The sequence below is a fragment of the Dryas octopetala genome, chromosome 2, assembly GCF_963921425.1.
Source record: "Dryas octopetala chromosome 2, drDryOcto1.1, whole genome shotgun sequence".
NCBI classification, from domain to species: Eukaryota; Viridiplantae; Streptophyta; class Magnoliopsida; order Rosales; family Rosaceae; genus Dryas; species Dryas octopetala.
In genome coordinates this window covers 24,752,921-24,766,513 of record NC_141367.1, presented here as the reverse complement: position 1 = coordinate 24,766,513, position 13,593 = coordinate 24,752,921, and the positions used below count along the sequence as shown (strand labels likewise).

Sequence of the window (13,593 nt, the reverse complement as noted above, 5' to 3'; positions counted from 1 at the left end):
CATCAATATACGAGGCTTGTAAAACCCCTCCAAGATGTACAGCAAGAAATGAGGAATCAAATGGAAAGTTACGTAAGGACCTAGATTTTCCTTCAATCCTACTACGGTCAGATTTTGTTTATCGGGGGCTATTAGATGAAAGATCATGAACTGGTTATGACATCAAAAGTTATACGTAAACTTGTATCGACTTGTATGCATTTGTAGACGTTGACTGTGATGTATGATACAACCTGTTCAGCAGTAAATTTTAAAAGATATTGAACATTAAACTCGTGTCAAAGCATTCGACTATCATGGATAGACTAGGGTGTAGACATACTTTAGTTTTTCGTACCGAGTGTGATTCAGTCAAAAAAAAAAAAACAAAGTGGGAAGTGACTAGGAATCAATCACCATTTGGTCAGATTCGACAAGGGCTAACAGTTAAGACACTAAAACACCACCTTGATCCAGGAGCTACATCAGACAATTGCCAAGATAACAAAATCGTCTTGTCTACATATAAAATGTATGAAATATCAGCCCAACAATGGGGGTAATAAACAGCATAATATGTAAATGATGCATCTAGTAACTCCTGCCCCAATAGGCCCACTTCTTTGCTGGCTTTCCCGATGCAAAGCAAAGAGTCCCTGCACAGAAGTTGCATTATTAATTTATGAACACTAATGCACTACTTTTCAACGAACAACATTGAAAGAGATGATTGCTGACTAGAAATTACAATCATGTTGTGACAATATTGAAGTACATTAACTTATAATCGTACCTTCTGGAAGTTCAGGCTGCTCAAATGGGGAGCAGAGCGACTTAGCTGCTCCGATTTCACCCTTTGTTCGTGCTTTCACATCCTCTTCTACTTCCTAATAAATACAAAATATAAAAAAGGGGGGTGTCAGGGGTGATGATGACAGCAGAATTAAAGGGTTTGTACAAATGAACACGAATATTACAACAAATGAGAAGACAATAGATTACAAGCAGACCTAGTTTTCAGCTCAATGCAAGAAAGCAAACTAAAAGGTCAAGGTTCAAGAATCAGTTGAGTGATGTAAATACCCACTAGTCTAGGCTAAAGATGATATAAGAATATCCACTAGTCAGAAATTTAAAATGAGAAACTGATAAAAATCATGTAATAAAGATGGAAAACTGTAAGATTACAACAGAATAGAGAAAAGAAAAGTAGAGCTACACAACCAAGACAAAAACTCTATTTACAAGCAATATGCTAGATCATAATATTGATGACAGTGATTGTCATACCGTTTCATCACACCAAGGAGCCAAGATCATTTTCTTTTGGTTTAGAGCTTCCAAAAATTCGTCCCATGTCTTTGCAACCTTGATAGAAGCATCTCGTTTTTCCTTTGCAACATCAAATAGATTCTGCTGAATGTTAGCCAACACATCTTTTACTTTCTCAACCAAATTGTTCACAGCTATGTCCACTTTTGCTGAATTGTCACGACGGACAATGCGTACCTAAAAACCAGATGAAGATAATTCAACTCTTATAGTGAATCAAAAATGATATTAATTGAAAAACAAGGTAACAAACCACAATTGTAAACACTGGCATCTTAAAAATTACAAAATTTTCAAATTTATTATAGTTTGTCATGTCTTGCTTCTTGGGCACCTCAATCTTCCCGGGTCAGTCTCAGGTAACAACCCTTGGCCCTGGTGTTAAGCCATACTGGATAGGCTACCTATTGTTAGCTTGTCCAAACAGCAGACAGATCCGCACCCAAATATTACTAGGATAAAGATGCATCTAACCATATTGTAATTAAGGAAGATTGGGTCAGATAACATGTTATCTTGAATGTAGGAGGCTCACTAAAAAACCTGATAAGGCCAACATTCACCTGACCTGCATTAGCGGGCTTATAATTTCCTGATCAGGCCCAGAAATAAAACCATGAGATCTGTGCTAACAAGGTCTCAGGGCCTAATGACTGGTCTACTCAACAGCAGATAAATAACAAAAGGAAAAAATGAGCAACTATATGGAAAATGATAAATAAAATTGAAAAAACAGCCTCACTTGATTATTGGTCAAATCCTTTGGTCCAATTTCAATCCTTAGAGGAACGCCTTTCATTTCCCAATGTGAATACTTCCAACCAGGTGAATAGTTGTCTCTTAAATCTGCCTTAACACGAAAACCAGCTTTAGTCAAGGTATCCACAGTTTTCAAGCAGGCATCATATATGGCTTGTGTATCAACATCCTTGTAAGGCACTGGAATCACAACAGCCTGGACAGATGCCACTTTAGGTGGCAATACCAAGCCCTTGTCATCTCCGTGCACCATCACCATCACTCCAATCTGAACTTAATAATAATAACAAAAAATCAATATGGAAAATAGTAATAATGATGGAACAGAAAATGACAAGTGACATGGTAGAAAAAAGATTTACATTGTCTACTTAACTATCTCTAGGAGCTTCAGGGAGTCTGCCATATACAGCATAATATGATATGACAATTTAAGTGACACATAAGTTATATAACTCAAAGAATATTGCACAGAATTTCATATAGAATGAATATTAAGTTTTTATAATAGCAAATCAAGTCCAGTAATTTACATTGGATCCACACAGCAGACAGATAGCCAAGCACAGAAACGTTACAGCCATACTCAATAAATGACAATGTACACATAACAAGTCAAATTGCAGCAACCTAATCTCCATGTTAGATTAGGTAAATTATTCTATACATCATGGACCTCCATAAAATTAGCCCATTGTTCATTCATTATTCTGCATGCATATTTCCTTTATTCCTCAATACATGCAAAATATCGAGTAGTATTCTCATTTGACATTAAAGTACCAAAACTAAACAACTTGTGCAATAGCTCCCCTATACTTAACTGTCAGCAAGGCAGTTACACCATGCTGCAAAGACATGATACTGTCTGTAAGTTAAATTTTAAACATCAGTGAAAAAGCCCGACTCAAACACAATAAAAACATAAAAAAAATAAAAAAAACCCTGAGGTGCTGAGCATATATTGATTAAATGGACAAACCACAACTACCCGTGTAGGATATTCAATAGCTTCAATCTTACATCAAGGTCAAATAAGATCACAGAAAATATGAATATTGACATGTTTTGATGAATGATGACTCAAAATATGTTTGATGCATGCCAACAGTGATTAATATCCAAGCAAAAAAAAAATTTGTCTTGTATGGAGTGGAACATGAATCAGAAGAAAGCAAAGTTACCGTTCGAGTACTATACGCCCAAGAGTTTTGCCAAACCATGGCCTTTTCTCCCTTTTCATTTTCAAAAGTGATATCAAACATTTTAGCAAAATTTTGACCCAAACAATGTGAGGTGGCACCTTGTACACCGCGGCCTGTATTTGGAATGAAAGCCTGCACATTTGAATTGATATATTCAAGTCGTCCATCATAGAAGAGGTATTAAAAAAAAAAAAGGAAAATTTTTTCAAAAAGGACTTGAACTTAATCTACTGTGCTAGTTAAGGATATGAACTTTGAGGTGTACCAATCTGCCCCCTCAACTTTAGTTTTGACATTAATATGACCCATACGTTAACTCTGTTTGAGTTTCCGTCCAAAAATGACCATGTGCATTGCGCGTGGGCACATTTTCAAGGTTAAACTCGACATTTCAGGGTGTTCTTCATTAAGCCCAATCACCCTTTCCCTAACCTCTGCTTCCCACCAATGCTCAAGCCATTCCCTTCCAGCATTTTCCACCAAAAAACCCATAACTCTATATATATATGTGCCACTTTAATCTTGTTAATCCATTCACAGAATTGACGAAGAAGAGAAAAGGACAAAAAAAGGGAAAGGAGCAGCAAACTAACTTGCGGCATGAACATGTACTCCACCCAAAATTCTCTATTTTTTGTGTAAATTGGTGCAAGGTAAGTGAATGGGTGTTCATGATTTGGAGAAGATTTGCTCATTTTTCAACTGGTGCAATCCTCCGATATGTGAAAGGCCCAAGCAGCTGATAAGGAGGTGGAGAACCAACTCTCTGTAGCACGAAGCAAGGGGAAAATGCTCTGGCTTTGTTAGGTTGTCTCTTGGTTGTTTTTTTAGATGATGAAATAGGTTCGGGGGGGGGGGGCATGAGGATGGCTGTGGGTGTATAAAAAAAAGGTGGGTGATTGTGAAAGTGGATTGTGTGGTGATTACTGGTTTATAGAGTAATCAGTAGCATGGAGTTTGGTTGGTTTATCTTTAATTCCCTAACAAGTGTTTGGTTGCTCAGGAAAACAAAAGAAAATGGATCTGAAGCTAGATGGACAATAATGCCCCTGAAACAGAGTTAACGGATGGGTCATATTAATGTCAAAACTAAAGTTGAGGGGGCAGATAGGTACACCCCAAAGTTCATATCCTTAACTAGCACAGTAGGTAAAGTTTTAAGTCCTTTTTGAAAATTTTTCTCTAAAAAAAATGGTAAAATGATTATATATGTAAAGGACATATCAAGTACCTCTACACTTGTGGTGTAAAGACCACCAGCAAATTTCTCAACCTCGCTCTTAATTCCCTTCACGACTGGAATTGCCAAATATTCCTCATATATCCTTCTGTACAATTCCAATATCGCAAGGACCTATAATCAGGATGAATAATCAGAAACCAACCTTCAAAGGTTCACTTTCAGTGAGATACTATTAACAAGCAAATAAATAAACAGATCTTAGGGGAATGCATATATGAAAGGAAAAAAGCTTGAATGGAATAATTTCCTGTATTTAGTGTAGCTTTAAGGCTGATATAAACACAAAATACCCTATTCAAAAAAAAGATATAAACACAAAAGACCACAAATCCAATAAATTACGGTAAAAACTGATACAGCACCACAACCAGTAAAATCATCCATGAACAAAAATAGAGAGTGTTTATCTGCAGTTTTGATTAATGTTTTCTAGAATCGTGGGAATGATACACAGGCAAATACATATCAAAAGGGTGGACTAAAATAATTACACAAGTCCAGACATAAGTAAATATCTTTTAACCTGCTTATTTAATACAAGTTACAGACATGTGGCAGTAATACCAACAATAATATAGTAAGAAAGATGACCAGAGCTGAGAATATTTTTTTTCTACCCTTAAGGCTGAAAATCAAACTATTATAGAACATAAAAACATAACTAATGCTTTATCCACATAAGAAATTGGGATAGGCTACATCCTAGGACAGTGAAAGGAGAAACAAAAATATGAGTGACTCCTTACCTCTTCATCTGCCTCTGCCTTTGTTGCAAAAGCGGTGTGGCCTTCTTGCCAAAGAAACTCCCGACTCCTGAAATCATATGCAGAAAACAGATTGGAAGAAAAAAAAAATGTAATGTACTTGCCAAAAAGAGAAAGTTATAGAAAATGGTCCTGTAACATAGAGGACAATTAGAAAGCCTGACTACAAATGCAACCAAACATCAAGTAAGAACTGAAAAACTTGAAATCCAGGAGAATTAAAAAGAAGCAATAAAAAGGTTATCTAATCTTTTCATTGTCAATGCTATAAGAACTAGTATGTACAGACAGAGGGTGTAGACATACCGAACAATGAAGACAAAAGAAATACCTGATAAATGGAGTAGGATTGCTGAACTCCCATCGAACAACATTGCACCACTGATTTAACTTCAATGGTAAATCACGGTGTCCCCTGATCCACTTAGAGTAATAAGGATACATAACAGTCTCACTTGTTGGACGGATTGCAATGGGCACTTCAAGGTCAGATTTTCCCGACTTTGTCACCCAAGCAACCTACTTATAAACATAAAAGCATGAACAAAGAGGAGTAAATAACATAAACACAGTAACATAGTGGTAACTGGTAAATAACAGGACATGCTCAAATTTTTCGTGAAGTGATGATTAAAAGACACAAATTTATCATTATACAACAAGACTCTGACTTAAAACCACTAAAGAAACAAATTTATAATCACATGTTAGACACTATAATCAGAATGGATAACAAATACAGAAAGAGGCAAAGAAAAATAAAGTGAAAAATAAAGTAAAAAATATTATCAACAACCAAATGAGCATGTGTGTGTGTGTAACAATGTAAGGAATGTTGCTGTCAAAACCTTAAAGTTGGTATTATAACAAATAAGAGAAGAGGAAAGAGAGTATAAAGGAGATTAGATTCCAACAGTATTATTTCTCACCTCTGGAGCAAAACCCTCTATATGATCCTTCTCTCGTTCCAGAACACCAGGAGAGACAAACAAAGGGAAATAGCAATTTTCTACCTCCATTTTCTTTATTTCTGCATCGAAGAATGCCTGCACATCAACATCATTAGGAAGTGAGCAATTGTTCTGGTGTTACCATAGCAATTTGTCAAACGAATATAGAAATCTGCAAGCATGAGCTAGGAAACTAATAAATTAAAAACTAGTAGATGGAGTTCTTAACTTTGACTTTGGGGATGGACATATTACAAAACTGGCACTGCTACTCAATTATATAAATGCAAGGTGAGATTATCTAAACAAGGGGGAGAAAATGAGGATACCACTAAAAAGTAGTACCAGGTTTAAAATTTCTAGAAAAGAATACTAGGGAAAAATAGATAAACTACCAGGGGGAGATGACATCAATTGAAACCATGCCAAAATATATCAAATTTGAATTGAGTCCTTAATGACTCGACTAGGAATGTGTTATCTCAATGCTGACTCCAGATAGTTATTTACGAGTTATCACAACAAGAAATTGCATGACTAAATAAGAAAAGGCATACTTACTTGCATGGTCTCCCATATTGCCATTGCCCATGGCCTTAAAATATAACAACCAGAGATATCATAGTACTCAATCATGTCACTATGAACAACAACCTGCATGGAACAAAAAAGGGCCAATATCATAATTATACTTGTGAAAGAAAATGATACACATAAACATGAAAAGCCAAAGACAGATACCTCGGAATACCACTCTCCAAAATTCTCATCCTTCTTCTTGGAAAGACCTAGCCTGGTTTCTTTCTTCACCTCCTTTTTTCCACCTAAAAATTAGTAAGGAATTCAAAGCTAAGCTAACAGATACATGAAAACTCACAAAAGTAACGCTTCAAAATTGAGAGACAAAAGAGGAGGCTCACCACTCTTAGCACTCTTGGCATTGGCATTAGACTTCTTAGCACCGTCGCTGGACATGTTTGATTCTTTTAACCTAACATAACATATTACACCACATATTACCCAATTACGAGATAAAATAATAATTGGGACACTACTAGAAAAACCCATAAATCAATTCCATATGCTAAAGAAACCCAGAAAACCTAACAGTTTAATCAGACTCAGAAGAGAACTAAAGTCAACAGGCAAATACCGAGAGACTCACCGAATTGGATCTGGTTGGTTGCGTTTGCAGTACGCAGTTTGGTGTCCTCTGCTCTTCTTCTGCCTCCTTAGGTTAACCTTCTGCCTCAGTGCCTCTATTACTATGCTCAGCTAAAACACAAATTTTCTTTTTAAATGCCAATTTGTGGGAAACCCATTTGGGCTTCGGCCCAAACGCTTGGCCATCAACAAAGGTTTACTTTTTTTGTTTTTTTGTTTTTTTTTTTTCAAAAAGGATAGAAGAAATATATTATTCAATCTATGATAGCCTGATAGGTTTACATTCCTAACAAGTGTGTCAAGCAAGTAAGGGAAGAAAAATGTGTGTCAAGCAAGTAAGGGAAGAAAAATGTGTGTCAAGCAACTAAAAAGTAATAACATTTAAGATTTAGGCCAAAGTACATTTAGCCTCTGTACTTTAACAAAATTTTCATTTTGGTTCTCGTTTTTTCAATTTTGACAATTTTAATATCGTATTTTCATTACGTTTGTAATTAAATCTAAACTGTTAATTCCGTTTATTTTTTAGATGTAAATATGATATGATAGTGCATATGAATGAATATTTTAGACATTTCATAATTAATATGGTCTACAAAAACAATATAATTAAGAAAACGATAATTAAGAAATAAATAAAAAACAAAAGTTTAAATAATTAAAAAAAACATGTGTCCAAATGTGATTGGGTAACGTCATCGGTTAAATGAGTTTCACTCATAGATTATTTAAAATGTCCAAAATATCTTTGTTACTTTATATTTCTGCTAACAATTTAAACCTAATTAATAATTTGGACCAAATTGCAAACTTAATGAAAGTACTTAACTGAAATTTCTAAAATTGAAAGAACAGGACTAAAGTGGAATTTTTGTTAAAGAACAGGGACCAAAAGTGCACTTTGGCCCAAGATTTATATAGAGAAAAAATAAAAACTTCTTAGACCTTGTGTTTTGAGGAGTTGAATTTGGAATCTTTTCAAACAATATAAATAAAATATACTACTAGACCAATAGTTTATTGGTAGACCTCTCATGCAGGTGTAGTGCGAATAAAAAAGTTCACACTACTATTTTTTAAGGGCCCGTTTAGCACTGCTTTTAAAATTGTCAAAAGCGCTTTCAAATTAGTAAAAGCACTGTTAGTAGTGTTTGGCAAAAATAATTAGAAATGCTTCTGAGTGATAAAAGCGCTTCTAAGGGGTTTTTTGAAATAGATGTTTCCTCAAGAAGCACTTTCAAGTGCTTTTGCATGAACAATTTAGAAGTTTTATAAGAATTTATATGTGCTTCTTAACATAAGCGCTTCTGAGAACAGTGCTACTAAATAAAAGTGTTTCTAAGAAACAGTGTCAAACGGACCCTAAGTGCATATTTATAATCTTCCAAAAAATAAACTCACTATAAAGGGAAAACACTAGTCTTAGGGCTTATTTGACACTGCTTTTAGAATTGCCAAAAGTGTTTTCAAATTAATAGAAGCGTTTTTAGTAGCGTTTGACAAAAATAAATAAAAATGTTTATGGGTTATAAAAGCACTTTTAGGAAGCACTTCTAAATGCTTTTGCATGAACTACTTAAATTTTTATAAAAATATATTTGTGCTTCTTAGCATAAGCGCTTCCAATAAAAGTGTTTCCAAGAAACAGTGTCAAACGGGCCTTTAGTATCCTCCTCCACATTCCATAAATGTGAGGTACTTTGGGATTCGCATATTATTACAGAGTTAACTTACACATATGCACACTTTTTATCCCTGAGATTTATTTCTATTTGAAGGGGGGGGCTATTCACACCACCCTAATCCACTAAGTTGACCACCCCACTTAAATTTTTACCCCTTTGTGCCCATTTTGCCCCTGCATTAAAAAAAAAAAACCATTTCTCCAATTTTGGCCGGCCATCTCTCTCCGCCGCCGCGGAGCTTCACGACGTCGATTAGCCGCGCACGGTGGTCGGATGAACAAGGGAAGACCACCGTTGGACTCGCCGTGACCTGGGGAACAAAACCCAAGTGGTCCGGCGTCTCAACTTCGCCGGAAAAGGAAGATCGCCGACGAAGGGCCGATTGGGTCACGACGTCGATTAGCCGCGCACGGTGGTCGGATGAACAAGGGAAGACCACCGTTGGACTCGCCGTGACCTGGGGAACAAAACCCAAGTGGTCCGGCGTCTCAACTCTGCCGGAAAAGGAAGATCGCCGGCGAGGGGTCGTCGGGTCTTCGCCTGGGCCGATCGGGTCTTCGCCTGGGTGGGTGGGTCTTCACCTGGGTGGGTGGGTCTTCGCCTGGGAGGGGTGGGGTCGACCGGCGAAGGGGAGAGGTGGGGTCGCGCCGGCGGTGGGGAGGGGGTGGGGTTGCGCCAGCGGCGGGGAGGGGTGGCCGGCCAAAGTGGAGATGGTTTTTTTTTTTTTAATGCAGGGGCAAAATGGGCACAAAGGGGCAAAAATTTAAGTGGGGTGGTCAACTTAGTGGATTAGGGTGGTGTGCATAGCCCCCCCCCCTATTTGAATCCAATATTTGTGAAAAAGTATTGAAGAGTGTACTCGAGCTCCTTTCGAGAAATGCTCAAATATCCCTCAAGTAAGACTCCCGAGTAGTGCTCAAGGGTGTTTGAGCATTCCTCGAGGAGAATTTGAGCACTACTTAAGAGTCAAATTTTTAAAATTAAAAAAGAGTTAAAAGTCCTTGATAAAAACCAAAAAGGATTAGTTTTCAAAAATTTCTAAATAAAGACCACAAAGCACAAACATATTATGTGTATTAAAATGCATAAACGTGATCAGGGTTTGTAGACTTCAAATTATTAAACTCAAATTGGTTCCTAGGACAACAAATAAATGGTGTCGAATGAAATGGATTCTCACTAAAAATAAGGCGCGCCGTTGAAACATAACATGTGCATTCATCGCAAGCACATGGAAATAGAATATTGAGAATACATTTCTTTTTTTTGGGCAAGATTAAGAATACATTTCATAGTACAATTTCACGTGCAAGTTAGCTGTATGACTCTTTTATTCGTTTCTTTTCTTTGACTAGAAAGTTAGCTGCATGATCTGCATATAGAAATAGAATATTGAGAATTAGCACCATCCATTAAGTTGTGCCATACTTTCATTCAACATTATATGTGTACCTCAAAATAACACAACCACAAAACCCAATTCTTGGAAAACATACAGGCCTTGGGGATATACCCTATGAATAAATTGATGAAACTAGAGAGATGAAGAATTGACCATCTGTTTATTTACATTTATACTGATAAAAAAAACTAGGACCTACAAGTCATAAGACATAGAAGTATACAACAAAAGAAAGAAACAATTCAATTTCAATCCATATTCATTCATTGCAGATCAGTAAAGAGGCTTCTCTAAGCTGCAGGAAACAAGCCCCAAATCCTTCCTGTCTTCCCCAAGTAAACCAGCCACAATGAGGCTCACATCTTCAAGGCCAACTCCAATGTACAAAGGATTAGTGGGATTCCTAACAGAATCTTCTACTATTCCTTCAGATTGAATCCCATCTACAGAATTCAAAATCCTCACATTAGGACCATTTTTGCATTTGCCCATGCACTTGCACCCAACAACACTTCCTTCAACACCCATCACCCTTTCAAATTCTTCCAACAATGCTCCACCTCCTGATTTCTTGCACTTGTTACCCATGCACACCTCAACCCTCATAGCAGGTGCTTCCATAACTGAGCTACTGCATGCATCATTATGGCCAATACTACCACTGTTGCTACAACTAGTACTAGTTCCAGTGAAGCATTCTTCTTCTTCATTCTGTAAACTGCGAATTTCAATGCCATGTTCCACTGTTGTGTTCCCCTGATGAGTGGTTAGTGAGCTCAGCTGGGTCAATAATGCCCCTTCTTGATGAGTAACTGGCTGCAAATCATCTAGCATTGGTTGCGCGGGGACTTCACCTCGCAGGCGGTTCATGTCAATCACCTCCCCGCATTCACTGTCACTTGATTCAGATGATTCAGATGATGATGATTCACTGCCCATGGTTTTCATCTTTGCGGCTTTAAGCTTGGCCTTCTCTTCTTTCCTCTTTTTCTTCGATTCCTTCTCCTCTACTCTTAGCTCTTCCAATTGTTTTAGTAAAATCTCTGCACCTTCCTGTATACAAAGCAAATTAAACATTAAATCCATGAAGTTTAACAAATCAGCAGTACCAAAAACCCATTTCAGTAAAATCAAGGCATATCAAACAAATTCTTCATACAATAAACCAATTCTTAGATACATACACACAAAAAAAAAAAAAAAAAAACATAGCCTTTATCATGCATATGACCATTGACCAGTCCAATTACATAAATCGAGATTCGATCTAAACTATGCTAATGATCACTACCATCACTACCATATACAAGACATGACATATCCAAATAACTCAAAACATAAAAAAGGGAAAACAAGACATATTGGTGGATTTTGAGCATGAAAAACAAGCGAATGCATAGAAGTATAGAACCCAATTCATCTAAAACAACTACAACAGCTTAAACAACCCAAACCAAGATGAAGAAAAGAAGAGAAATAAAACGAAAACAAACAAAACATATACCGCGATGAGCTGCCCTTGAACTTGAGGGATCAAACCTTCCTTAGACTCCAACCCAAAAGCCATCCGAGAAGACGCGGACAAGTCCTTCGACAACGCTTTGAGCAACTTCAACTTCTTCTTAATCTCCTTCTCCTTCTTCCCACCACCACACCTGGGTCGACCCACACAATAATACTGCACATGCCCATCATCGCAAAACCCAGAATTCACACTCACATGCCCACCAGACCTTCCGGTTCTCAAAGAAACCCCAAAATCTCTACTACCCCGAACCCGAAGCTCGCTGGGAAACGACGGCTTGGAAGAACGGGAATCGATTCCGGCGCCGGAGGAGAAGCACGGAACCTGCCGCGAAACGACGCCGGAGACCTCCATGTGTTTGTGATTTCTACGGTGAAATTGGGGAAACCTCAAACCCTACCACGAACCAAAGCGTGAAACAGAGCAGAAGATGAAAGAGAATCCCCTTGTCCTCGTAAATGGTGAAATGACCAGAGCTGTTGTCTGCGTAAGATTTTCCTTGTATTACAAGGGAGAGAAATGACGAAGAAGGCTTCGGATTTAGCCGACTCAACACGCTGGCGTTTTTTGATTGGTGGGTGATGGCGTGGAGTTGGCGGGTGGTCAGCACCTGGGGGCTTGTGACCGTGTTCGGTTTCCCACGCGAATGGGGTAAGCCCTCACCCTCGATTCCATCCGCTGGTAGAGATTGAAGCCACATGGTGCCACGTATGCTGCCAAGTAGGCATTTCTTTTATCACTTTGACCTCAAGTTTCTTTACTTTCAAGGGTTTTTTACACAAATATCACTCCATACTATAGTGAGTGTACACAAATATCACTCACATTTTTTTTTTTTTTTATCAAATGCCACCCAAAGTTTGTTCAATTTTTTTGTTAAATTAGAAGTTTTTATACTAAATTTTCCGTCCTTAAATGTGAAAAAATAAATTTAAAAATAATGAAAAAATAATTTTTACATATATTTTTAAGTTAATTATTCTAAAATCTATTTTACCGTCTTTAATAATAATCAAAATCATCTAAAAAGTTGCGGTGATAAATAGATTTACTTTCTACAAATAAAATCCATGTTATATTTTTTACTCGGATGATTCTCAATTAATAATATCATAATAAAATTTTTTTTACAATTTAAATAACTACTATAGCAATAATTGCGAAAATCATTTTTTTCCCGGCCCTGAGAATCAGACTATTATGGAAGGTAAAAATGAAACTAATCCTTTATGCATGTAAGTATGTAACAAATGGCTACATCTTAGGACGGTGAAAGGAGAAACAAAAATCTGAGTGACTCCTTACCTCTTCATCTGCCTCTGCCTTGGTTGCAAAAGCTGTATGGCCTTCTTGCCAAATAAACTCCCGACTCCTGAAATCATATGGAGAAAACAAATTTGAGGGATTTAATCTACTTGTCAAGAAGAGACGAAAAAATAATTGAGCAAAAAAAACAGGAGCGAAAGAGAGAGAGAGAGAGAGAAGACATGGAAAGAGATAAGAGAATGAGAGAGATAACAAAAAAACTAATGAAAAAAAGTTAGATGTTATTTTGATATAATAAGTCTTATTTTAAAGAAAAAAA

At 37.0% G+C, this 13,593-nt stretch overlaps 2 protein-coding genes across 3 annotated transcripts; both read right to left on the bottom strand.

Annotated features, from left to right (window-relative positions):
- Positions 1 to 371: 371 nt before the first annotated feature.
- On the bottom strand, positions 372 to 7,493 carry LOC147294560 (proline--tRNA ligase, cytoplasmic-like). Of its 2 annotated transcripts, none has more exons than XM_086230681.1 (13): positions 7,398 to 7,493; positions 7,153 to 7,223; positions 6,974 to 7,056; positions 6,794 to 6,886; positions 6,212 to 6,328; positions 5,614 to 5,801; positions 5,265 to 5,331; positions 4,507 to 4,629; positions 3,255 to 3,407; positions 2,054 to 2,338; positions 1,270 to 1,488; positions 773 to 866; positions 372 to 635 (listed from the first exon to the last, which is right to left on the bottom strand). In XM_086230681.1, exons 2-13 carry the CDS (start codon positions 7,205 to 7,207, stop codon positions 571 to 573), a joined length of 1,542 nt encoding a protein of 513 aa, XP_086086807.1. In that variant the 5' UTR covers positions 7,208 to 7,223; positions 7,398 to 7,493; the 3' UTR covers positions 372 to 570. The 2 variants fall into 2 exon arrangements, with proteins under 2 accessions (XP_086086807.1, XP_086086808.1); XM_086230682.1 differs by having other exon boundaries at positions 6,974 to 7,057; positions 7,163 to 7,223.
- Positions 7,494 to 10,462: 2,969 nt separating this feature from the next.
- On the bottom strand, positions 10,463 to 12,522 carry DGAT3 (diacylglycerol acyltransferase). Its single transcript, XM_086231963.1, has 2 exons — positions 11,988 to 12,522; positions 10,463 to 11,536 (listed from the first exon to the last, which is right to left on the bottom strand). The coding sequence occupies exons 1-2, from the start codon at positions 12,360 to 12,362 to the stop codon at positions 10,757 to 10,759; spliced, it is 1,155 nt and encodes a 384-aa protein (XP_086088089.1). The 5' UTR covers positions 12,363 to 12,522; the 3' UTR covers positions 10,463 to 10,756.
- Between the last annotated feature and the right edge of the window lie 1,071 nt (positions 12,523 to 13,593).

Bases quoted from the DNA above. Each gene is read 5' to 3' on its own strand.
- LOC147294560 (XM_086230681.1), bottom strand. From the start codon at position 7,207: ATGTCCAGCGACGGTGCTAAGAAGTCTAATGCCAATGCCAAGAGTGCT. The intron at 7,057-7,152 runs GTGAGCCTCCTC...ACTAATTTTTAG, and splicing joins TGCCAAGAGTGCTAAGAGTG to GTGGAAAAAAGGAGGTGAAG. The intron at 867-1,269 runs GTATGACAATCA...TGTATTTATTAG, and splicing joins CTCCTTGGTGTGATGAAACG to GAAGTAGAAGAGGATGTGAA.
- DGAT3 (XM_086231963.1), bottom strand. From the start codon at position 12,362: ATGGAGGTCTCCGGCGTCGTTTCGCGGCAGGTTCCGTGCTTCTCCTCC. The intron at 11,537-11,987 runs GTATATGTTTTG...CTTTGTATACAG, and splicing joins TTCAAGGGCAGCTCATCGCG to GAAGGTGCAGAGATTTTACT.